The sequence below is a fragment of the Myotis myotis genome, unplaced genomic scaffold, assembly GCF_014108235.1.
Source record: "Myotis myotis isolate mMyoMyo1 unplaced genomic scaffold, mMyoMyo1.p scaffold_m19_p_11, whole genome shotgun sequence".
In the NCBI taxonomy this organism is placed as follows: Eukaryota; Metazoa; Chordata; class Mammalia; order Chiroptera; family Vespertilionidae; genus Myotis; species Myotis myotis.
This window is the reverse complement of record NW_023416315.1, coordinates 16,152,732-16,179,875: the sequence shown is the minus strand read 5'-3', so window position 1 is coordinate 16,179,875 and position 27,144 is coordinate 16,152,732. Positions and strand designations below refer to the sequence as shown.

At 33.9% G+C, this 27,144-nt stretch overlaps 1 protein-coding gene across 8 annotated transcripts in view; it reads right to left on the bottom strand.

Moving 5' to 3' along the window:
• Positions 1-27,144, bottom strand: part of PHTF2 (putative homeodomain transcription factor 2) — a 97,886-nt gene that overhangs the window by 2,989 nt on the left and 67,753 nt on the right. For 6 of the 8 annotated variants that reach the window (XM_036327658.1, XM_036327657.1, XM_036327662.1 and 3 more), the window contains 10 exons: positions 26,841-27,027; positions 25,019-25,174; positions 20,583-20,801; positions 13,906-14,034; positions 11,851-12,123; positions 11,491-11,622; positions 9,189-9,275; positions 3,963-4,118; positions 3,542-3,637; positions 614-739 (listed from right to left, as the gene is read on the bottom strand). In XM_036327658.1, the coding sequence (XP_036183551.1) occupies positions 614-739; positions 3,542-3,637; positions 3,963-4,118; positions 9,189-9,275; positions 11,491-11,622; positions 11,851-12,123; positions 13,906-14,034; positions 20,583-20,801; positions 25,019-25,174; positions 26,841-27,027 (1,561 nt within the window). The remainder of the gene's footprint in view (positions 1-613; positions 740-3,541; positions 3,638-3,962; positions 4,119-9,188; positions 9,276-11,490; positions 11,623-11,850; positions 12,124-13,905; positions 14,035-20,582; positions 20,802-25,018; positions 25,175-26,840; positions 27,028-27,144) is intronic. The other 2 variants (XM_036327659.1, XM_036327660.1) reach the window with 2 other exon arrangements.

The window sequence follows — 27,144 nt, the reverse complement described above, 5'->3', positions numbered from 1 at the left end:
AGCTTGCTGCTGGGGTCCAGCCAATCGGGACTGAGCAACAGGCAAGACATGCCCTGGAGCCCTCCTGCGGTCCCTCCCCAGCTGACTAACCTCCTGCATCCCTCCCCGGACCTGATGGTGCGCCGGTGGGGTCCCTTGGCTTGGCCTGCACCCTCTTGTAACCCGGGACCCCTCAGGGGGTCGGAGAGCTGGTTTTGGCCTGAACCTGCAGGCCAGACCGAGGGGACCCCACTGGTGCACGAATTCGTGCACCCGACCTCTAGTTATAGATAAGTAATATAACTTTTGGCCCCCAAAAAGAAATCGGGCTCTTCTTTTTCTTTTTTATCACTTAAATTAGATTCAGATTATATGAGTAAAAATAAAAACCTCCACTTATTCTACACAAAAGTTCTATTTGTAACTAATACTGTTCCAAACTAGGAGTTCCAACAATATTATAAACCAAGAATGTTTATCATTCTGTGAAATTATTTTTATTAATTGTATACAATATTATCAAAATGATTCCATTACTGTGCAGGTGAGATTTCAAAAGAGAGCTAGGGTAAAATAAATGCCACAAAAATGTAACAGTGCACTAAGTAATAAAAAAATACCTGTAAATTCTTACCTTTAAATTAAATCCAAGCAAGTCACTGATAACACCAGAAACAGCTGACAGGATGACAACCTGGGTGATGTTATAAAGCAACGGATTCATTGTAAGCCCATATAACCTAAAGGGACTGTCCAATTCCTAGAAGAAAACAAAATCATGAGCCAGATTAAGACTTATCAGTTAAACTAATTCAGGGCAATATATAGTGAGGATTAAAAAAAATAGTTACAAGTTATGAATAGTTTTAGAAAGAATAAACACTTGAAATAAGTAACTATACATTAAGGGTTTTTTTTATTGTTTTGTTCTTTAAAGAAGGTGACTTCCTTTCAAATAACTCTATAACTAATTGATGGGAAGGAAGTGGGAGATGAGTGAAAAATGAAGGGATTAAGAAGTAGAAATTGGCAGTTACAAATAGTCATAGGTTGTAAGGTATAGTATAGGGCAGGGGTCCTCAAAACTTTTTAAACAGGGGGCCATTTCACCGTCTCTCAGACTGTTGGAGGGCCGGACTATAGTTTTAAAAAAAACTATGAATAAATTCCTATGCACACTGCACATATCTTATTTTGAAGTAAAAAAACAAAACGGGAACAAATACAATATTTGTATTTGCATGTGGCCCCTGGGCCATAGTTTGAGGACCCCTGGTATAGGGTATATAGTCAATAATATTGTAATAACTGTGTATGGTCTCAAGTAGGTACTAGATTTATCAAGGCATCACCTCATAAGTTATATAAATGTCTAATCACACACCTAAAACTAATATAAACTAATATAAACTAATGTCAAATGTAACTGGGGAAAAAAATACTATATAATCTAAATTTGAAACTCCAAGTTCTCTCCCAAATGAATGACTAGAAAAGTGTTGGCCTAATAGCTACCAAGTTTGAGAACATTTCTTAGTGTAAGAATATAAACTTAAACAATATCTTTTTGCAGAAGAATTAGAAATTTAGCCAATATTTTGCCAATACTAATACATATATAAAAATTCCTTTGAGAAAATTAATTTTTGGATGAATGAATGAATGATGGCTGATTCAAACATTTAAAGTCCCAGGACCTGTGCTAGGCTCTGGGAAATTAAGATTCAGTTCTTGTGCTGAAGGACCTTACAGTCTAATAGACCCTACAAATAAATAATTTAATTATTACAGTTCCACAAAAGAAGTATGTATAAAAGACAGTGGGGCTGAAACTTAGAGGGCAGGGAAAGTAGGAATGCCATCAAGACAACTGACAACATGGCGCCTGTGAACTGCTGGATGTTGCTCAGCATCGTCAGAGCCCAAGAACAAGGAAAGAATTACTTCAAATTTATAAAGCTGGCTATGTATGTGAGGGTCCTTCTTTAGGCTGATTGTACTGACAGACTGGCACCAAAGAAATTTAATTAGGGGAGAAGCATATCAGCTGTGCATGTGGGAAAGCTCACCAGTCAGCAAGGTGGAAGATGGATGAGAGAGTAGTGAGACCAGAAGCAGGAATACCTTAAGAGTTCAGTGTATCTAAAGCTTAAGTGAAAGATGATGAGGGTCTCACTTAGGGCAGTATTGATAGGGAAGAGGGGATGAATTGGAAGATATATAAGAGGTTGAATCAGTGTGCCAGAGAATTTCTTGGCTGTGCAATGAGAGAGAAGGAGCAATTTATATTAAGTCCCAGGTTTCCGACTAGAAGACTGTATGATAAAAAAAATCATGCTGTTGTGCATTGTATTTTAGTTATTTTTATATTTCTCTCTACTCTGAGAGATGGCAGCTGCTCTTAAATCTCATCTTTATAGCTTCCTCCTGTCCAGCACAGTGCCTACACTCTGAAGATATTTAATATGTATGTATCAAACCCACACTCCTCCTCTGAACCCTTTCATTGCCTAGTATACGGTCAGGCACAGTCTATAGCAAATTAATGCTTTGCTTTTTAGTTGAGTGAAGAATTAACCATAACACTGAGGCCCAACTAATTTCATACTGTATTCTAAACATTTATAAACAACTCTAAGAATATTTCATTTGTTATAGAAATCGAGAATTTAAAAAATATTTTCCTTTTAAGAAAAGCATCACTAACACTGCAATGCAGTGATAAAAATATTTTATTAAATTACTTCCAAAGAGGTATTATGAGATCAGATAGACTGAAATTATATTCTTTTTTATCACCAAAAATGATTTAAAAATACGTTTATTGGTAATATATCCTATATAATAAAACCCTAATATGCAAATCAACCGAACGGTGGAACGACTGGTTGCTATGACATGCACTGACCACCAGGGGGTAGACGCTCAATGCAGGAGCTGCCTCCTGGTGGTCAGTGCGCTTCCACAGGGGGAGCGCCACTCAGCCAGAAGCTGGGCTCACGACTGGCGAGTGCAGCAGTGGTGGCGGGAGCCTCTCCCGCATCCGTGGCAGGTGGACATCCCTCGAGGGGTCCCAAACAGTGAGAGGGTGCAGGCCAGGCTGAGGGACCCCCCCTCCCCAGTGCATGAATGTCATGCACTGGGCCTCTAGTATTATAATGATTATGTATTACCACTTTTTAAGCTAACGCATGCAGGCCAAGCAGAAGACTGCTCTGAGAAATACAAAATAAAAAATATTTTCCAAATTGACATCAAAGCTCCTTTTGTGAAATCTATTTTAAGTTATAGGAGGCAAAAATTTCCAAAGATGCCAATGCCTAAAATATTCTAACCATTATTAAAAGTCTTAAAATTTCAAGTTATCAAAATTTCAAAATGAAATGATTTGGATTACTTTGGTTTTGCAATGAGAAAATATAAATAGTGTGAATATGCTTAAATATAACTTGGAAACAAGGTGGATAGTCATGAAAACCAAATACAAGGTAGGATCTACAAAGGACTCAAATATGTCAAGCAGCATAGTCTACATTATACCCATTTTTAATTTTATTTTTACCTTTAGCAGTTTAGTAGCCAGTTTTAAAACATTATTCACTATTGTCAGTTCCTCTTTTTTGTTAGGTTTCTTCTCCATTTTCAAGTACAGGTTTATCTTTTATAAAAAAAATGTAAACAATTAAAAATACTTAAAATTATAACAAATACTCATTTTAAAAAGATATTGACAGACATCACTAAAATATTAATGGTAGTTCTCTGGTTATTGAGATTACAGGTGATATTAATATTCTTCATACTTTACTGTATATTCCAAATTTCCTACAATAAACTTATAAGAAAATAATTTTTAAATATAATTAAAAGCTGCAACAAGTAAGGAAATCTAAATGTCTTTATTTAAAAGATGAAACACTTTAATCCCAGAGTCAAATCAACCTAAGAATATAACAACTAAAGTAAATCAATTGGATCCTCACCTGTTCAGTAAGTAATATTGAGGTATTGCTATATTTTTTACTTGTTTCTGATCCAAGGGTAACAAATCTTAGCAGAAAAAGTGTTAATGAGATACACCAGATCACCAGTTCCCAATTGTAGTGACAATCAAGGAAGATCTCATGCACATGAAGCAACTGAAAGTGTTTGAAAAAGACAACATGAAGAAGCGATGTCATTCACACAATTTCTTAAGAAAAAAAAAAACGTACTTTACTTCATACAGATTGACCATGAATATAGTATTACATTTAAAAAACATTTCACATTTATTAACATTTCAAGCACCTAAAAATATAATGTAATCAAAACCAATGGGGCCACTACTCATTTTTGTCAAATTTTAGTATTTTGCAATATTTCTTTCAGATTATTGAAAAGTAAGGTAAAAGATTCAATTGAAGCCCCTTTAAACTTTTCCTTAATCATTATTTCTTCTTCCCTATCCTTTCTGTAAGGGTAATAAGTTTTGTGTTTATCTTTTCCATGCAGTTCATAGTTCAGCTACATAAATATTTCTAAACTATATTATTTTATATATTTTTTAGAATTTATAACGTTATCACATTGTCCACACCATTCTTTAGTTTGTTTTTTATTCCACTGAGCTTTGTTTTCAAGATTTATCCATGCTGATACATGAAGCTCAAATTCATTCATTCCAACTTCAATAAAGTGTTACAGTGAAAGAATCAAGCACAGTGTACCGGTCTCTTCTCTCCGTTAACATTTATTTTGTTGTCAATTCTCCTTATTACACACAATGCTTACATTCTTTTATGCATCTCTTTGTGCACATATGTGGAGCATTATTTAGGAGTTAATATACGGGAGTAAAATTGCCGGGTCCTTGGATATTATTCACATATCAACTTTACTAGGTATTACGAATTTGTTTCTGAACAGTTGTAACAATTTATACTCTCAGCAGTGTTATCAGTTTCCTTTGCCGATTTTTGCCCACACTTGGTATTATCCAACTTCTTAACACCTGCCAATCTGATGAGTGTAAATTGTTTTCTTATTGTTTTGGTTTTACTTTTCCTGATTCTTAGGGCAGATAAATATGTCTCATATGCTTATTAATCATTGGATTTCCTCTTCTGTAAGTTAACTTTTTCTATTCCATATCTACTTCTATTTTTCTTACTGATTTTAAGTTATTTATATATTCTGAATAACAAAGCCATTTAAGTCACATATTTTGCCAATATATTTCCTCAGGCTCCATTTTTTCAGTATGGTGTCTTTAGTAGTACTGAAAACTTTAAGGGAGGGGTGACGGGGAATATATGAGACTGCATGAGTCAGGCAAAATTCTAAAATATTTACTATCTGGCCCTTTGCAGAGGAAATTTGCTGCTCCCTGGCTTCTAGGACAAAAATTAATTTTTTTATGTTAATGTAACCATTTTTGATGTTCTTGATAATCTAAAAATGTATCATATTTTTAATAAATTGTCTATGGGGTCACTTGGATGTTCTATGTAGATAGTCATATAGCATGTGATTTTGGTTTTTCCTTTTCAATCTTTATACCATTTATTTCTTTTTCCTGTCTTCACTGGTTAATACCCTCTATCAAAATGCTCACTAGAAGTAGTAGAGAGGGTAAGCGTCTTATTTCTGTTTTTAAAATGCACATGAGGTAATAAATATTTATGTACAATGTTTGTTCCAACTTTTGAAAGATATACTTTATCAGATTAAGATTAAGGACAGTACTTTCCAGTCATTGAATTATAAATCTCCAATAAAATTTACCAATTTGTTTTCTGCATCTATTGAGATGATCGGATGTTTCTTGCTCATTTAATCAACTAAAGGAGCTCAAACTAGATTAGTGGATTTTCTAAAGTTGAAAATCCTTGCATTCCAGCTATCTTGGTCATGGCATATTTATATTTATTAAACTCTGGTTTCATCTTCCTAGTATTTTGCATCTCAGTTATTAATAAGGGAAATAAACTCATGGTTTCCCACTTTCATACTGTCTTTCTGGTGTTGGTATCAAGGTCATATTAGCTGCAAAAAATGAATTGGGGAATATGCTGTTTTTCTATCCTATATAATAAAAGGGTAATATGCAAATTGTCCTATTGACCAGGAGTTCGACCAAAGTTCGACTAGGGGGCGGGACCAGCCCACCAACCTCCTTGACCAGCCTGGCCTGATCACCCCCCACCCCCACCCCGCTTCGGGGGCAAGGCAGGCCGGCCAACCTCCCATGTCCCCTCACCTGGCCGGCCTGGCCCAATTGGCCCTGATCGGGGCAGGCGGGCCAGACCCCCCTCCCCCCCCACCTGTGCACTAATTAGTGCACCAGGCCTCTAGTATTTGTATAAGATTAGGACTACCTGTCTATTTGAATATTTGGCAAAATTCACCACTAAAAACAGATGCATCTGGAGGTTTTTGTTGGTGGCAGATTTTTAAATTATTAAATCAATATTGCTTTATGGTTATAGACCTCCTCAGTTTTTCAATTAGTTTTGAGTCAGTTAAGTTTACTTTCTGTCAGTAAAGCTTTCAACTTTACTGGCAGAAAGTAACTTATACTAGTATTCTTTTTAAAAAAATCCTCAACTCTGCCAGTATTTCAGTTTAATACTTTGCCTTTTATTTTTAAACATTTGTTATTTATGTTTTAAATTTTCCAAATGTATGAAGTCTTTTGTTGCTATCACTATTTTCTAACTGCATTACAGCTAGATCAAGTGGCCTGGATAGTATCAGTTGAAAATTATTTTGTGGCCTAGAAAATGGGAGTTTTATAACTGTCCTTATGCCTGAAAAGAATATGTATTCTCCAATTTTAGAATAAAATTCTGACTATCTTGTTTAGATACATATTTTCACTACATTTTTTTGTCTGCTTAACCTAGCAATTACTAAAAGAAATATGTTGAAACCTCCCAATGTGGTATTTTACTACTGACTTTGGTTATATATAGATATATTTAAAGTTATACGATCACATGCATACAAATTGGTCTTCTTAATGAATTAATTTTTAAATTTTTCTCAGACTTCTTGGGTCATAGTCTATTTCTTTTGATATTAATGAAAATTGCCAGCTTTCTCTTGGCTATTATTTGCCTACAGTATCTTTTTCTATTCTTCTACATTCAAAAACCTTCAATGACATTATGTCTCATGTGTCTTTTGTTGCTAGCAATAAATAGGATTTATGTGTTTTTGAAAGAAAGAATTATAAGATGTACTTCAGGAACATGGAAATTAAACCCTGAAGAAAAGACTGAGGTGTAATTAGAAATTTTGAGTAGAAATTAGAAATCAAGTCATTTTCTTTTAGTTGCTCTTAGGATTTTTCTCTTTGTTTTTGGTGTTCTGCAGTTTCTCCAAAATGTGTCTAAGTGTGGTAAAAATTAACGTCTTTCATCAATTCAGAAAAACCCCTAGCATTTTCTCTTCAAATATTGCTCTCCCTCTTCCTTCCATCTGCAATTCGTTAGATAGATGTATGTTGAATATCCTATCTGTCTCAATTGCTTTTTTTATATCAATCTGTTAGACACTCTCTTATATTCTGGGTAATTTTTTTCCCTTCTACCAATTCACTATCTTTACCTGTTTTCAATCTGCTATTTTTTTCTGTTTTTAATATCAATGCCATATTTTTTATTTCGCTGAAGTACTGTTATCTCTTTTTTTTGTAGTGTTAACCTATGTCTTTAATCATTTTAAGCAACGTAATCTTATAGTTTCTATCTGATCAGTCTATTATCTGAAGTAGCTAGAGATCTATTCCTGCTGTTTATCGATCTGTTGATGCACTCATATTCTATTGTTTCTTCACGTGTCTTGAAATCTGAAGAGGCTTTATCTGTGAAAATCTTGTGAGTCCTAAGTTGAAGTCACATACCCCAGAACAGTCTCAGTTTTGCTTCCACTAGGTATCTAAGAGCTTACGACCACTTTTTATATAACTTTTTGACACAGGGGTTACAGGACAAGACCTGTAATGTACATTTGAACCCCGAACCTGTGATTAAGTGCAGACCTACAGTTCTTAGGAGAGACTTTTCCCCAACTCCTTGCCAGAGTCTAGGCAGAGTTAGAGACAAGATTCCTTATTGTCTTCCTGTGCTGCAGGGCAGACTGCTTTTCTTATTCCATCTTTTCATGGAGACTGCAGCCCTTTGAGGGTTCTGGCTTTTGTGTAAGCAAGTGTAAGAATGTGTGCATGCAGGTCGAGGCCTCATCTTCTGTCCTCATGTGGGCATAAAATCTCAAGTTTCTAGGATACTAAGAGTGCCAATGTGCATTAACATGTATACTGAACTGCTCTGTTGTTCAATGCTATCTTCACTTTGGTCCCTTACTGTTTTATAAACTCAGATATATAAAATGCTGGATTTTATTTTGCCAGCATTGTATGATGCTTTAAAGCAGAAGAATTTTCAGTAGGTAATATTACTTGAAATAGAAGTTTAAACTTTATAGCACAAAATATATCCTGAGATACTTCTGTTTCCTGACTAATCTTGGTCAACAAGAATTCTTTTACAGAGCATGAGGCAGTCAAGCCACAGTAACAAATAAGGTATAAAATAATAAATGCTAAATGTGAGTAAAGCAGGGATTCATGTAAAACAGTATGGAACATGCCCTAATTGGTTTGGCTCAGTGGATAGAGCGTTGGCCTGCGGACTGAAGGGTCCCAGGTTCGATTCTGGCCAAGGGCATGTACCTTGGTGCGGGCACATCCTCAGTAGGGGGTGTGCAGGAGGCAGCTGATCAATGTTTCTCTCTCATTGATGTTTCTAACTCTCTATCCCTCTCCCTTCCTCTCTGTAAAAAAATCAATAAACTATATGTTTAAAAAACAACAACAACAACAAAAAAAACAGTATGAAACAATTGATAACTATAGTCACTCATAAGTTTGTTTTGGGAAATAAATATAACCAGGTGAATTAATGGCAAAAACTAATTATCATATGTCCAATCAATACACATCTGAGAATATGCTAGCCACTAGTGTGACACATAAATGAATAACTTCCAAATATTTCATTTATTTATTCTATTGAAAAAATAATAAACTGCAAAAAGCCAATTTCAAAATTGTGTGACTAGGTTTACTTATATTATTGTTTTCATTATTTTGTATTAGAAAATGTTTGAAGCTGAATATTTGTAGGTCTGATTATCTAATTTCTACACAGAACAAGGTAACTCACCTGGGCACAACAGATAAATACAACTGAGATAGTCAACAAGAAAGCAGAGGAAACTATTACATCAACTGATCGCTGAGGACCTCGACGCTGGAGGAAAAAAGGGAAAACACTTTTAAATACATTTAATAATTAGCAGTCAATTTCATGCTTTCAATTAAGGTGCTTATCCGTCACTATAGGTTGATCATCCTATATAATAAAAGGCTAACTTATAATGTTGAAAATACACCTAATTTGTTAGATGAGTTTTTATTAAAGTGTTACTATTTCCTAAGGATTTGCAGCACAGTGGAAATGGTGAATATATATAGCCTACAATTCTTAGCATAACTTCCAAATATTTCACTTTACAAACACTATTCATTCAACAAATGTTTCTTAAGCACCTACTCAGAATGAAGTACTGTGCTAGGGGGTAGAAACACAGCAGAGAACAAAACAGACACAGTCCCTACCTTCATTATTAGGGAGTCAGGCATCAATTTCAAAATCACAGATATTTGTGTAAGTTGTGATAAGTGCTATGAAGGAAAAGTATAGGATGCATTGAGAAAATTGGGAGTTTTATGTAAATATCACTTCCTTAGAGAGATCTTTCCAGGCCCACCCTTCTAACCCACAAATATAAGATTGTGTGAGCCTGGGAAGATTTCCCTAAGAAAGTGATATTTATACCAAACTAAGATGGCACATGACAATGGTTTGGTGGAAGGAAGAGCACAGAACAGGAATGATCATAGTGCATTCAAAGAACTGAAGCAGTTTAGTGTGGCTGGAATGTAGGAAGAAAGAAAGACAGATTAATGGCAAGAGCTGGGTCATTAAGGGTATTATAAGCCCTGTCAGATTTTATTCTTTATCCTAAGGGCAATGGAGAATCTCCAAAAAATTTTAAGAAGTATGTGGTCGAATCTACATTTTAAAAAAAGATCTCTGTTGACACAGTGAAGAAAGTATTGGAAGGAGGAATTCTGAATGCTGGAAGGCCAGTTAAGAGGCAACTCCAGTAGCCCAAATTGTTTTCAATTAAGGTGATGGAAAAGGAAACAAATGTAAGTAAATAAACTCATGTTATATTTTGGAAGCAGAATGGGTGGAAATTGGTGATAAATTGGATGTTGGAAATGCAAGAGAAGAAAGTAAATTTCAAAGATAATTCATAGGTCTGGGGTTAAATGTCACTGAAGTGCAAGCTCATGAGGATAGAGAATTTCATCTCATGGGTAGTGGATGGCACATGGTTAACATTAAATAAATGTTTACTGAATAAAGTAATCAACGTAGAAAAGAATGTAATATCTACGTAGTGTTGATAAAGAAGGGAAATTTGGTGTGGCTTCTCACTAAGCCATGCAACAAAGACATATTCATCCCTCTTTACAACAGAAATGTCACAGTGACAAAAAATAATCTACGCCAATTTGTAACATTTTCCAATGGAGATTAAGTTAGTTGAATTTAATAAGTTAAATAAGCAGAATAATGAATATTTTAAATAGAAAGCTAGATAAACAGTGCAAAAAATTTTTCACTTCTTTCATTGTTGCTTCAAAATAAAAAGTGTTATGGGGGAAATAAGGGGACATATAATACTTTTAACAATAAAGATTTTTTAAAAAGAACAAAATAAGCATTAAAGATCTAGGTATGTTAGACGATATTTGGTCTTTAGGTAACTCCTATATAATGAAATTCATTGCTACTTAATGCAACAAATAAATAATCCTTAGTGTTTTCCTAAAATTTATTAAGATATTTCCCATTTCCCTCCTGAGATGTGTTTTTTAAATCTACTTCTATAATTAGAAAGGTTATTTAACAAGATTAAAGAAAAGAACAGCATGAAAAGAATGGCTTAGAATTATAAGCTAGTATTTTTAAATAGCAATAGGCCACTTCACTGAGGTGATTCTGATTACAGAGTTTTTAAAAACTCTTTTCTAAGCAGTTGGCTCCCTCTACTGGCTTTTGACAACCATTTTAGGTAGAAACAAAATCTTTAATCTAGCTTTTGAATGAGTAGAAGTTGGTGAGATTTATGAACAAAGATAAATTAAGGACAACTTGATCTTGAATTATCTACCTCAAATACATTTAAACCTTTTAGACTTCAGGTGCTTTACTATAAAGAACCAGTTAAACATTTATTTTGGATTTCTGCATATGGAGCATAAAGAACACACAGCACTGTGTGAGTACTTATGTGAATACACATCTAGACATACCTACATATTGACAAAGAAAAGGAAACTCTGAGAGGAAGCCAGCACATTTAAGAGTACTTTTGTCACTACCACTCTACCTTAAGATAGGACCGAAGTGATAGCCACATTTTTATATTTTGTACTTTCTTCAACCGGAAATGAGGAACCTCAGATTTTCGAGCTCTCCTTGCCGATGTTAAATGTCCAAAGAGTTTTGCAAAAAGTAAGCGCTAAGAGACAAAAGGCAAGCATTAATTTCAAGTATATTACCATGAAAAAACAAAAATCAACAAAATATGGACTGTTAGAATTTTATTTAGTTAAGTACTATAAAAACAAAACGAGAAAAGAATTAGCAGCTCAGATTGATTTAATGAAATACTAAAATACTTCAAGAATACTTTGAACATTAGGAAAAGGATAAGATGTTCTCTCTTCAGAAGTCTATATATACTCACCTGTTTATAAGTTCTTTCTGCTACACAGAGCAAAAAAAAGAAAATCCACACAAGAGACACACGAACCACAAAACTTATAATAACCATAGAAAGCACTATGGCATCTTCATTAGAACCGAATGCAATCGCGTAAAGTTCAGAAGCCGAATGTGTAGTGAGCTGTTCCAAGTCTGTAGCTTGGGAGAGTCGGAAAACAAACGGAGTTAAACCCAGGATAAGAGAGATTGCATTTCCAAAAATCTGGTATCCTATTCCTGGTATATGGCTATTCACCTTTATAGAGAGAAAAAAGAAAGAGAAAAAAAACTTACACAAATTTTACCTACAGTACAATGAATTTCTATTAAGCATGATTTTATTTATAGCAATATAGAATCAGTTTGTTAAAATGTATTAGTTTTATACATGAATAATAAAAATTAAATTTACTCAAAGTTGAAGAGCCTATAATGTGTAAAAAGTAAATCATTATTTCTTCAGTTTTCAAAAACAGTTCATTATCAGATCTCTAATTCACTAAGTAGATGCAAAAAGGATTAACTATCTTGGTCTTACCCAGATCTTAAAAAAAAATTATATGTATCTCATTATTTCAAAAGTTAGAAATATTCACAAATACTGCAATATTAAAAAGAATGAGATCTCACATCCACTTAAATTTAGTTCATTAAAGAAAAAAATCTAGAATTATATTTAATTATTCAATAAATTTGTGATTTGTATTTTCTTCAAAGAGCTCAATATACAAATGGATATCTCTCTCTTTAAATTCTAAAACCATTTAGAAAAGAGAAAATGTTAGAGAGGGGACAATTAAATAAGAAAAGGGAGAAGATGGTAGGGTAATTATAAAAAAGGAAACTAAAATTTAAGTAATGGGAAAATATAAGAATGGTAGAACTGGGAGAAACCTTAAATATCACTTAGGTAACTTTTTATCATTTCATAATCTGCTAGCTCACAGACAGTTAAAATATAGAACACCAACTAGATACTCCTCGTTGATAGCTTTTCATTGCTCACACTGAGACATGAAAGAGGAAGTAGATCAATTTCTATACCCAGTTATTTTAATTCCTGTCCCACATGAAGTGTGTACAAAGGTTCTTGCATAACAATGCACAAGAAATTTAGAACTGCAAGTTAAATCATGACTAGATGTCCAGAGGAATCAGGTAAAACTTTAAAAGTAGCAATGATCTGATTTTTTAAAAAAGTAATAAAAACTAAAATTGAAATCTACAGTATTCTCATCTAACTCTACTTCCAACTACTCAAGATGTTTACCCCTAGCTGCATTACTTCTATACATTTAATTAGGCAAGGAAGTATCAACACAAACCTTCTGTTTGAATTGTTTAATGTTCTGGGTACTAATAAATAAATGAGCCAAGATGGGTGATAAAGAAAAATAAATATCAAAACTGTATATATCTAGCAGCTCCTCAATTTGATCCACACAAAGCAGAAGAAATAACATAAAAGAAAATTTTAGATTGTATCTATTCTTGGTTGCAAGAATGAAAACAATAAAAGGTGAGAGTGATATCACTGTTTAAATCAATGACAAAGAAAAATACAAATAACTTTTTTTCAGGTTGAAAAATGAGGTGAGTAGGTTATAAACATAACATTGCAGTAATTATTTAATACTAGAGGCCCGGTGCACAGATTCATGCACCAGTGGGGTCCCTCGACCTGGCCTGCGCCCTCTTGCAATGTGGGACCCCTCGGGGTATGTCGGAGAGCCGGTTTCAGCCTGATCCCTTCAGGCCAGGCCAAGGGATCCCACTGGTGCACAATCAGGGTCAGAGAGGGACCGAGGGAGGGCTCCAGGGCGTGTCTGGCCCATCTTGCTCAGTCCCAATCAACCGGACCCCAGCAGCAAGCTAACCTACCAGTTGGAGCGTCTGTCCCCTGGTGGTCAGTATGCATCACAGCGACTGGTTGAACAGTCGAATGGTTGGACACTTAGCATATTAGGCTTTTATTATATAGGATATTAATAATCACTGTTTTATCCTTGAACTAAAAGAATAAAATTTGAAAACTTACTCTGTTCATAATCATTCCACTGATTTCAAGTACAGACATATCTGCTTTCTTACAGTCATTTCCTTCCCATACTATAGCACTTATTTTTTCTAATCCTGGGTGGGAACTGTGGAGCCAGGGCAAATGACTCTATAAAAAAATAAAAAGAAATTGGTAAATACAGTGATCTCATTTCATAAATAAAACAAACATATATACATACATATGCATATATATGTATACACACACACACACAAACTTTAACTACATTACTAGTAAAAAATAGAAATAGGTGAATGCATTTATCTTTTATAAATAGAATGTACATTTATGTGCATAGTTATATTGGTATTTATACACACAGAATTTCAACGACACTAAAATTTTTAAAATTAGCATATACATTAAACAGATGCCATAAGATATTAGTTATAAAAATGCATAAATTAAAAACTTTCTATAGCAGATATTAGGCATTATACTGTTCAAAAATACTCTAAAATATGTCAGCAAAAGCACTTAGTTGTCAACCTGTCTATATAGCTAATAATATACAAATGTTCATAGACAAACAGATATCACATTGTTCATATTACTAATTGTCCAACTTATGATCATTCAATAAAAAACAATGACAGTTGAGATTTGAACCTCTTTGAAAGATTAAATAGTGATACAATCTCATGCTGAAGGAGACCCTTCCTCACACACCTACCGTTAATACTTGACTTACTTTTCTGATACTTTAATCTAGCATTTCTCCAAAGGATCAATTTAAGTTTCTGTTCCTCAGAGCAAATACTGCAAAGCACAAATAACTAGAAGTACTCTCCCAAGTATTTCTCAATGTTTCAAGAAATAAAAAAAGGTAAAAAGAAAAATTGAAAGCTTTAATAAAAAGAATCACAGGCTTATGTTTGTTTGCTTTAGATCTATAATTAAAGAAATAAAATTTCAAAATAGGATAGTTGGGAGTTAAAGATAGCAACAAAATTGATGAAACAATAATTTTTGTAGTACCAGATAGTGATAGGAGAAATAACACTAAAAGATTAGACCCAGAATGGGATGAATTTCTTTGTTGACATAGTCCAGTGATGGCAAACCTATGACACGCGTGTCAGAGGTGACACGCGAACTCATTTTTTTGGTTGATTTTTCTTTGTTAAATGGCATTTAAATATATAAAATAAATATCAAAAATATAAATCTTTGTTTTACTATGGTTGCAAATATCAAAAAATTTCTGTATGTGACACGGCACCAGAGTTACGTTAGGGTTTTTTAAAATGCTGACACGCCAATCTCAAAAGGTTCGCCATCACTGACATAGTCTTTTTAACTTATCTTTATAACATATTTCATTAAAATAACTTCTAACAATGAACAGAATAATCTACTCTAGTTATATTTATTCTTTGGAGGACAAAATATGATTCAAATAGGATAAAGACATGTTTCTGTAAATGTAAGGAATATATGTTCCTCTAGGGCAGCGGTTCTCAACCTGTGGGTCGCGACCCCTTTGGGGGTTGAACGACCCTTTCACAGGGGTCGCCTAAGACCATCCTGCATATCAGATATTGACATTACGATTCATAACAGTAGCAACATTACAGTTATGAAGTAGCAATAAAAATAATTTTATGGTTGGGTCACAACGTGAGGAACTGTATTTAAAGGGCCAGAAGGTTGAGAACCACTGCTCTAGGGGGAGTAAAGTTGCATTGATTAATTTCAATTAAAGGTATAAAATAGTAAGTCAACAATATGTAAGAAAAGAGATAAGGAAATTATTCTACCTCATACACTAATTTTCTTTATATCAAGCTATATATACCATGTTTACTATAAACAGCATAAAAACTGGTGAATAATTATAGGCAAACCATAATGCCAGTAGTCATGCTATTGACAAAGCTCTTTCCATGTAGTTATTTGACTATCAAGAAGTTGCCTCTAAATATTTATCTTTCCCAAAGACATAGTATTTTAATATACATTAAAATTCATAGCATATATTTTACTACTGAAACATATAAGAGCTATGTTTCATCATAGCTCTTAAGTTATGAGATACTGATAATTAACCATTTTCATCAGATGATGTTCCATAATTTATCTTCAAACAGAATATTCTAGTCTGGGATAGAAATAATTTGCATTGAAATATGTATCAAACTTTTCTTGGAAGTTTAATAATTATGAAACAATGAAACTAAAAAGCTAGGAACAACAGCAAGAAGCTGAATGGAAAGTGTTAAGCCCGAGAGGCAACAGATTTCAACCACTGACACACAGGCATTTTAACTTATTTCTTAACTCTCAGTCTGTAACAGTGAATTAAAGGTTTTCCGATTACATGAAGCAAGGCATTTCAATATGCTGCAGGTCCATCTACAGACAGAAACAGAAATCAAGCAGTTCTTCACTCTCCTTCCCAAAGTACTCATTTGGCCCAGCTACCTTTCCAGTTACTCTAAGTAGATTTATCACTGTCTTATTTCTAGAAAGGCAAAACAGAAGAGAAAAAGTTACTTAAAAAGCCCTATACCTGTGTATGTGTTTGTCAAATGTATGTATTCTGAAAAACATTCTTGTTGAAACATGTACTGCCTAAATGTATGGAGAGCAGCATTACATGAAACACTTTTTTAAAAAGGTTCAGCACTAACCGGTTTGGCTCAGTGGATAGAGCGTCGGCCTGCGGACTGAAGGGTCCCAGGTTTGATTCCGGTCAAGGGCATGTACCTTGGTTGCGGGCACATCCCCAGTAGGGATTGTGCAGGAGGCAGCTGATCAATGTTTCTCTCTCATTGATGTTTCTAACTCTCTATCCCTCTCCCTTCCTCTCTGTAAAAATATCTCTTTTAAAAATAAAAATAAATTAAAAGGTTCAGGGAAAACATGGAAGTAAATAATTCCATTTTATAATGTTGTCACATAGGTTCTTCTTTGTATGCTTTTCAAATTGAAATTTGGAACTCTTTTAATGATTGTTTTTTATCCTCATTCTAATTCTTAACTGCTTGTTCATTCAAAAATGCCTGAAAATCATAAAACTTAATGGTGGCAGGTTTTGTTTCAAATAAATTCACCATGACAACTGCTTTACTGGAGTTTCCACCTGTGGGAACTGTATCCATTAAAATCTGGCTTTCCCTACTGAAAGATGAATTTCACTTGAATATGGCTTTATATTTTATTATACATTCAGCCATGACTAGAGGAAGAAAATTTTCTCCTATAGAAATGTTTGTTACTATTTACAGAGAAAATAAAACAAAAACAGATTTGGTCATCCTGACAAGAACATACTGATTCAAATGCTCAATGTTTCTTCATAAGAGATTTTTGAGTCTTAAGTAGGCAGAAAAGGGTCCTCCAAACCAAATACAGTAGGTCCTCGGGTTACGTCGGAGATCCGTTCCTAAGGCACGACGTAACGCATTCGCAGTAAGTCAGAATCCACCTACATAAGCATCTACGTCACTCACATGGAGCAGACACAGCAGTAATGAAGTGAAACAGTAAAAAATTTAAAAGAAAGATAACAATTTCTGACCTTTACTTGTGGTAAATAAATTATAAAAAACATAAAGCACATATGTACATATGTCGAAATGATGGAACTTTTTTTAAAATAAATAATGGGAGTGGCGACATAACCACGAAACGATGTACGTGGAGTCTGACATACCCCAAGGACTACCTGTACAAAAAAAAAACCTGGTAGCTTTTCACTAAAGGGAGCAAATTTCAATTACATGGCTATTAGTAAAACTGAAAACTTGAGCTTATTTTTTCAGAAATCTGAGAATAAGAAATGTATGTAAAATCAAGTTTTTCACCCAAAAGCAAAACCAATGGAAACCTAGAATACTATTAGACATGCAGAGTAGAAAATTTAAAAAAATCTTCATCTTATCAAAAAAAGAGCAGAATGATGTGAAAGATTTAGGGCAAATTTATTCTGTATAGCATTCATTAAAAATAATTTTTTAATCATTTAAGAAAGGCCTAATCAGCATGCTTTGAAAAATGTTTATTTCATTTAACTCATTCACTCAACTTATATTTATTAAACACCTACTATGTACCAGGCACTGTGTGACACAACAATGAGCAAAAGAACACATGGTCCCTGCTTCTATGCAGCTGGTATCTCTGGGGAAATAGTTCACAGCCATTTTCTTACAGGTCAATTCTAGTTGTTATCTCGGTGACTTAGATGAATATGCAAATGACACATGGATCAACCCCATTCTCAAGGATTAACTGTTCATTGCTTTTTTTCACTTAATCTTGGGGAACTATAGCTATTTCCCATGGCCACATCCTAGATCTTGTCACCACACAGAATTGCTCTACTTCTAATATGAGTCTTGAACCACACCTCTCATCTTGCCAGGTCTCTCAAACCTTCAATTCTAAAACACTTGTTTCCTTGAACACACCTATCTTCTAATCTATCAGTCTCTTCTTGGTTTCATTTCCTTCTCAATCCAACATGGCTAGACTCTTACCACATCCACTCTTTCAATCAGTATACCATCCCCTCTCCTGTCTCTTGAATAGCAACTATTTAGTGAACACCTATGCTGTGTGACTTTGGGTACATTATTTAATTCTGGGACTAAATTTTCTCAGCTATAAAATAAAAATAAACCCTACTGTTATAGGTTGAGAGGATTACATGAGATAATACATCTAGATTACATTGCACAGTGCCTAACTTTTAGTAAATGCTTATTAAATGCTTGCTATTGTTATGATTATTACAACTATATTCCAGAGAATATCACACAACTGTCTGGAACGAGCAACTACAAATTCATGGTTTCAGATTCTAGCTGGATCCTCAACAATGTGACAGTTCAACTTTTTTAATTGGTTTGAATAGATGCATACATATACTCTCTCTCCACAACCCCCATTTCCTGCAAATGATAACTTCAAGCCTTCACCACCATCCACAAGTCCCCTATCCCGTCATCTCACTTCTTATTGTTAACAGACTCCCTAACCTCCCGCACTCACAGAATAGAGATTATCAGGCAGCAACTCTCTCATCATCTTACTTGCTTCAGGCACTCTTCTTCCTCCTATTTCAACAAAAGATGCATTCTCTTCCTGTCAAGGAGGAATTTAAGCTTCCTAAGTAGGCTTTTCCCACTAGAATCCTAAGACACATCATTTAACTTTCTCCTGTACCTCTTTAATTCTTCCCTACTGGTTTTCTCCTATGCACATATGTGCTTAAACATTTCACATCTCTGGGAGAGGGGTGGGGACCAAAGCTCCACCCTCATGCCTAATTACCTCCCAGAGGCCCACCTCCAAATGCAATCGTATTTTGATGGGGACACATTCAGTCTATAGCATATACCTATACCATACTACCTTAACTACTATATTTTAAAAAATACATTTTTATATCCAATATGGAAAGTTCCCTGTAGTTCTTCAAAATTGCTTCTGCTATTGATATTTTGTTCTTTAATGTGAACTTTAAATCTGTCTAAGTACAACTGAAAACAGAGACATACAAACATACTGTAGAATTTTAATAGAAAAAGCAGTGATGATGGGCATCTCTTTTTCCTGCTTTTAATAAAATTGCTCCTAAAATTTCAACATTAAATATATGGGTTTTTAGAAGGTTCTTTGATAGCTAACTTTTATCAGATTAAGGAAGTTCCCTTCTACCTCTAGTTTTCTAAGTTTACTTGTTGGCTTCATTGTTAGGATTTCATGAGGACTTGGGATAAGAGAGAGAAGAAAGTAAGAACAGTGAGGATTTTAAATGACTACCAGGTTTCTGGACAGTGAGCAGATGAATGAAGATGTCATTCACCAAGATTTTAAATGCCATAAGACAAATAAATTTATGAGGGAAGGTGGTGTATTTGGTTAAAGCTGAGGCAATGGTGAAACATCCAAATGAAGATGTCCCACAGACCTGTGTTGTCCGATATAGTACACCCTACTCACATGTGGCTGCTATTGAAATGTGACTAGTCCAAATCAGATGTGCTGTGATAGATTTTGAAGACATTTCATATTAAAAATATATATATTTCATTATTTTTCATATTAGTTATATGTTGAAGTGATATTTTGAATATAGGGTTAAATAAAAGATACTAAAATTAATTTCACCTTTTAAAACATTTTTAATGCAGCTACCAGAAATTTTTAAATTACATATGTGACTCTCATTATATTTCTATTTGACAGCACTACTATAGGCACTTGGAGATACAAATCTGATATTCATGAAATATATGTGAATTACAATCTTACAGTAGAGTTAAGACCACAGGTATAAATAAATAAATCTGACCATGAAGTCTGTTGAATGAGAAAAAGACTATTGCATCTAAAACACAAGTTGACTTATAAAACTCCATTTATCAACAACTTCTCAGAAACATGTTTGCAAGGTCAGAAACATAACCATAACATAAATGATGAGATTCTATGTTCCAATGAAGCCAGACCACAGCTCACATTAAAAAATTTTTTTTACCAGAATATTTTAATTGAGTGTAAGCTTTTTCTTCACCTCTGCAAAATTTGTACATTCAAAGGAGAAAAACCTGTAGAAACCACCAGTGGCTTAAATTTACTACTAGAAATTAAAATCATCCTAGAGACTTAAGGGACAAATTAGCCCATGACAACTGTAAACCGACCTGGTGAAAAGGATCATCTCTATATTCTTTTTTCACACATGGATTAACATGAGGATTTTCCACATCTGTCTCACTGGTACAAGATGATCGGCATTCTGCACAATGTAACAAGTCTTCCCATAATACATCTTCTGTTTCAGATTCTGGCCTTGTGCTCTCAGAATCCTGTCTGGAACTTGAACAGCGAGAGCTGCAACTAGTACCCGATTTAGGGGCATCCTGAAATCAAGATATTCTTTGACATTAATACAATTTATGTACCCTTTCCAATTCAAAGGATTCTATTAGAACCAAATATTGCTACTTTTTGCTAAAACAATAAACACACTGTCAAATAACAGTGAAATAGATAGTAAAACATTAAAAATACATATTAATTTTTAAGGAGTAACAAAATTTCCTCAAATCAAAATTTATTTCACATTTCAGCTCAAGTGTTACTTTGCATGCAAAGATTATGACTTTTTTTTACTTCTTTCTCTTTGTTTTTATTCATTCATTGTCTAAAGTTTTACATATGTTTCCTTCCCCCCCCCCCCCCCCCCGCTTGGCCCTCCTCTCCCCGATCTGCCCCCCGCCAATGACTTCTTTCTCTTAAACTTTATACAAAGTTCAGAATTCAGGCAGGCAAAGACTAGTCTACATTCACATGGACTGCATAGTCACCCACTTTAATTGATGGTTTAATGGATTTTTCTTACTTAGTCTATTTTAGCAACAATAGTTTTCATGTATCTATTGTCTTTGTTTCTCAAACAAGTTCAATAAAATTGAACAAAGAATCATAGATTATCTCAAGCACATGAATAGCTATAAAGTGTCAATTTATGTGTTTGAGATAATCTATGATATGAAAGTAAAAGCTAAAAGAAAGAAGTTAAATAATTTCTAATAAATTTACTATTTTCCTAGTTTTTAATATACAAAATAAACAGTTTTGAGTAAAATTTTAATTTAAATGAATTCAAAATAACTTTTACTGAATAAAGAATAACAGCCATCCTTATAGCAAAGCATGCTGAAATTTTTAGATTTTATTTTAGCAATCCTGGCACTAAGATTTGTCAATTCTACCTTTAAAATGTTTTATATTTATCTCTTTTCTATGCTATCACCAGATATCATTCATTCTTTGTTTGCTATAAGAGCCTCTTAATTGACCCCTACCTAAAAGGCCTCCCTCTTTACAGATTAATCTTCCCAAAGTACAACTGTTCTTTCACTCCTCTGACCAAAATCCTTCTGTGGCTTCCCACTGCTGCTCTCCTGGATAAAGTTCAAATTCCTTCACCTACCACGCTTCTCTTCAAATGGCTATTTTTGGACCTTGTTTTCCACTTCTCAGTACCACAGCCTTCTCTTCCAGTGACAATGGGCTATTCCTTAACTCCTAAACACACCTTGTTCGTTGCCACTCCAGCCTCTCATTATATTCCTACCTCTCATTATAAATCCTTCTCTCCTTTAAAGCCTACTCAACAAAGTGTCAGGAAATTACCATCTCTACCCCTTTCTAGCTGGCTTACCTTAAAGACTTAAGGGAAAAATTAGCCCATGACAATGGGAAATAAAACTACCTACCTTAAAGAGATATTAAAAATTAAATGAGCACTATCGTTTTTAATACAAACCTGTACAAAGCAGAGGTCCAACAAATGTTAGTTTAAAATCTTCTATTTACAGTGAATACTTTGTCCCTGGAGTGAGTTATTATTATATTCATTTGACAATTTTGTCAAATTTTGTCTTGCTATCTAGCATCTACATTATATGTGTTAATTAAATGTTCATATATTTCGTATACTCAAATAAATCATAACTCTCAAATACACTGTAAGTCTACCAAAGACAAAAATCATCTTTACCACAGGTAACACAATATCTTGAATGAGTTATATTATTGACAATTAACTTGTGTATATTAGAATGGGGCACCATGTATATTTAGTGTGTGATAGAGCATTTGTGGCAGGATTGTTTGAGAGAAAAGTAAAAAAAAAAAATTTTTTTTAAATTGAATAGAAAAATAAGTAGAAAAATAAAAGAGAAAAAAATTTACAGAAAAAGGGTAAAAATCAGTCTGCCTTTTTTTTTATTTTTACAAAAAGCACTCCAAAAATATTTCAGATTCACTGTCAAGCAGAATACTTGAAACATAAGTAGTTTTCATCATAACAATTTTCATTAGATAATAAGGACAGAAGTAATAAGTAATCAGTAATTGCTAATTTAAATTTTTTCATAAAGCTAGCTTATTATCTATAACTAATTCTGATGCAGACTTGCTGATCAGATACAGAAATAAGTATCAGATTAAAGGGCCAATGTTTAACTGAAACTAATGCATGATTTCAGGAATAAGGAAATATCTATAATTCCTGATATAAGTATTTTGCCAAATACTGATTAATAAATTGGACATTTTACAAATGCATAATGTAAAAATTATTGCCTAGAATTGCTTACATTTCAAACACTATTTTATCTGCAATATTTAAGTGATTAATGGCCACTTTGAATTTCATTACAAATTGCTTATTACAGACTAAAAATAGGAAATTTTAGAACTGAGGAAAAACAGCTCAACTTAATAGCTCATTTAATTTGATTTGCTCTGCTTATTTCAAATCTTTAGATAGCTAAAACAGCATACAGTCAAATGAAAAGGAGAGGATTACTTATTTAAAAGGAATAAGCATTTATAATATGAGTGCTTTGTGTCAGGCAATTATGCATAATCTTATTTAATCCTAACAATCTGATGACGCTGTTCTCCTTCCCTCCCCCCCCCCCCCCATTATACAGGCAGAAACTGAGACTCAGAGAAGTTAAATAATTTTTCCAGTCATTTAAATAGTTGATTCGAAGCCCATAGTTTCTGCATCGTGCTTTCCATCAAATACTATCTTTATTAGATGACAATCTTATCTACAATAGGAAAGAAAAATTGAAAGATAGTTGTAGAGTCAACAAAGCAGGACAGAGAAGAAAATAAGGCAAATGCTTAAACAAAGCTATCAATTAATTCCCCAGGATACCTTCTATGTCCCAGATAATCAAGTAATCCATCATCTTCCCAACAGGTGAATGAAAGAAGCCAACCAGGTATAGTATATCACAGAAAAAGGTAAGAAAGTGGGTGGGGGGTGAAAAGTGAGGGAGTATGGAAAGGGGGCTTAAGTAAAAGTCTACACACTGAATGACACATCACCACCGCATTCCCAACCCCTTTGGTACCAAACACCATGACAGCCTAATATAGTATCGGCCCTCCAATGGACCAAAGACTGGATAACTTTTCTTGAAAAACAAAATGCCCGTGAGGAGAATCAAGATGGTGACATAGGTAAACACGGGTACTTGTTGCCTTCCATAACATCAAAATTACAACTAAAATATAGAACAACCATCATTCAGAGCCACCTGAAATCTGGCTGAATGGAAGTCCTACAATTAGAGATGTAAAGAAAGTACACTGAGACTGACTGGTAGGAGGGGCGGAGGCGTAGAAGACATCCACTTGTGGTGTGTTTTTCAATTGAGAGGAATATCTCCACTGTGGAGGCCTCCTGTGAGAAGCAAGTGATTCATTTGCCTTGAAGGGAGATAATAAAATGTTCTTAGTTCTTTAGAATAAACACTGAAAATACAGTGGAATGAAACTCTTTTACTATTTAATGAGCTTCAAGAGATGTGATAACTTCAAGAGATGTGATAAGTTAGAAAAGGGTTTAGAAAAAAACCAACGTTAATAAAGAAAAATAGAATCAAAGGAGAAAAAAGATTGAATTTAATAGTATGGGCAACTTAATAACTGGTGACAAGAACATAAAGTCACTTAGAATAATAACTTTGCAATAATCAATTAGTCATAAAGCCATTCAAATTGTGGGAAAGACTAACACAGGAGTTCACAGATTGCATCTCCAGGATGGGCTTCTTTAAAGGTAAACAACAAACTGAATGTATGAATCTTCAGAGAAAATACTCAAAATGAGTACAAATGTATGACTATTTATCATATATGCAACACATAAATCTAAAACTGCTACTCTATAAATCCAGATCATATAACAATCAGATATTGATACTGAGGGCAAATATGTTCTTTTCATAATTATTGTTAATTCAATTGTTAAAATAAGTTATAAATTAGTAACATATAAAAAAAGATATGGCCCTAGCTGGTTTGGCTCAGTGGATAGAGCGTCAGCCTGCAGACTGAAGGGTCCCAGGTTCAATTCTGGTCAAGGGCACATGCTTGGGTTGCGGGCTCAATCCCCAGTAGGGGGCATGCAGAAGGCAGCCGATCAATGATTCTCTCTCATCACTGATGTTTCTCTCTCTCCCTCTCCCTTCCCTTCTGAAATCAATAAAAAAAATATATATATTTTTAAAAAGATATGTATATATACATGTAAAGCCAAAGTATATACCTCATTAGGGTAATGTTTCTTATAATGGTGTGACTTTCTATTCCGAAGAATGCTCTCAGAAGTCCTGTCCACATTACGGCGTATTGGGTATCCTGTTTCAGGACCTTCCTCGCTGGAGACTTCATCAGAGACATTTGTTACCGTCCTTTGGGTATCCTAAAATGGGAGTACACAAAGAGGATTATGGTAATTTCTAACTTAAATTGCAGTTTTGAAAGTGCAAAACTTTCAATTATACACACATATGCACATATTGCTTTAAATGCCTTCAAAACCCTCAAAGTGATTAGTGCTACTTAATTTTCTGAAAAAATACCTTAAATCAGTGACTATAACTGGTATTTTAATGTTAAGAGTAATTCCACAGGCATCTGTCAAATTGTTCTATAATGTTTCTGTTCCACAAAAAGATTTGAAATAGCTTACAAAATATAAAATAGGATAAAAGAAGCTGAGATACCTGAGATGAACTAATTATACTATTTTCACAAACTGAAAATGTGATCGATTATAAGACCACCACTGATTAAATAATGGCTTATGAGGCAGAAGGAGGTGACTAGTAGTTGAATGGGTGCATATATCAGACATTATCTACATATAAATTTGTAAGATACATCCAGATTTCAGAAATTCTGAAACTGAGAGACTCAAAACATGAGTTTTATTGACACTTTCATGTTTCTTTCATATAGCCTTAGTAGGTAATACATACTAGAAAGTGTGTTTGAAAGTTGAATGATTAAGAACTTATTTGTTCAGTGTTGATAGTAATGTGAGGTTCACATTATCGGAGAGCCAAATGTGTCAACAATCTAAAATCAAGTAATGTACTATATTTCATTGCAGTCCCAAACTATTTATTGTACAGCTACTGGTCCTAAAAATACACATACTGTCAAGTAGTAACACATACTTCATTCAGAATTAGAGAATCTTCTTTTCTTCTATTTATTTTCCTCAACACAAATGTTCAGGCTTATATTGCTAAATTTAACAGTTAACATCTTTTAATTTGACCATATTATTTTATTATACCAGCTTTTAAAGAATAAATTATTTAACTAAGAAAAATTCAGTGAAATAAAGAGACAGAAGATCTACATTACGCTTTGCTACAATAGCCCAGGGTAGCTTTATTATTTTGGAAAACTAAACAAACAACTGTTAACAAATATGTGCTCAATAAGAATTTTTTTTATAGCTAACAACAAAACAAATGTGCTGACACCAAAGGTAATAAAGGTAGGAAAAACAAGGTAATTATTTTCTTATGGAAAACATGAATGGAAAATCAGGTTTCTAGTTTTGTTTCTAGAATAATTTAATGTCCAATTTAAAAGAAATTCTTATACACATGGAAATGGGGCAAGAAAAGGTAAGGTTTAATAAGCACCAACTATGAAATTATTAAAGTGCTTTAACATTTTGAAAAAATTTGAGTCATTAATCAATTCAAGAAGGCACTAATTATATTGACAGTAAAGTTTATTCATATTACTTTATTAGATTTTCAGCTTCATCAGTGTGATTTGTAAAGGTTCAGAGAATAAATTCGGGATAAAAAATATAGTTCAAGAAAAACCACTATGTCTAAGTTACTTCCCATTAGTTAATGTAAAACCACACAAACAAACTGTTTTTTAAAAACCACACTTACACCAATGGACATGGACAGCAGGGGGATGGGAGCATGAGTGTGCGGCAGGGGGGGAGGTTAGGGGTTCATGGGGGGGATGAGGACACACTTGTAATACCTTAACTAATAAAAACACACACACACAAAAAAAACCCCCAAAAAAACCAAAAACCCCACACTTACTTTACTGGGAATGTTCCTCATTGTTCCTTTGTTCCAGGTTGTCTCTTCTGATTGAATAGTTTCACATTGAGGTTCATGGCTTTGTACTCCACCTTCACTGCTTTTAACAGTCTTTTTCCCATCAAGGGATACATAGCCATTGTCAGTCTCAGTTGATTTATCAATTGAATTCTTTGTTTTCTTTGATCTAAAAAAAAAAAAATTCAGAAGCATGTTAAATGGACTTACCTTATTTTGGATGAGTTACTGATAGAGATTATGATCTGTTAATAATAAAATCCAGTAGTTACTTCTCAGAATTTTA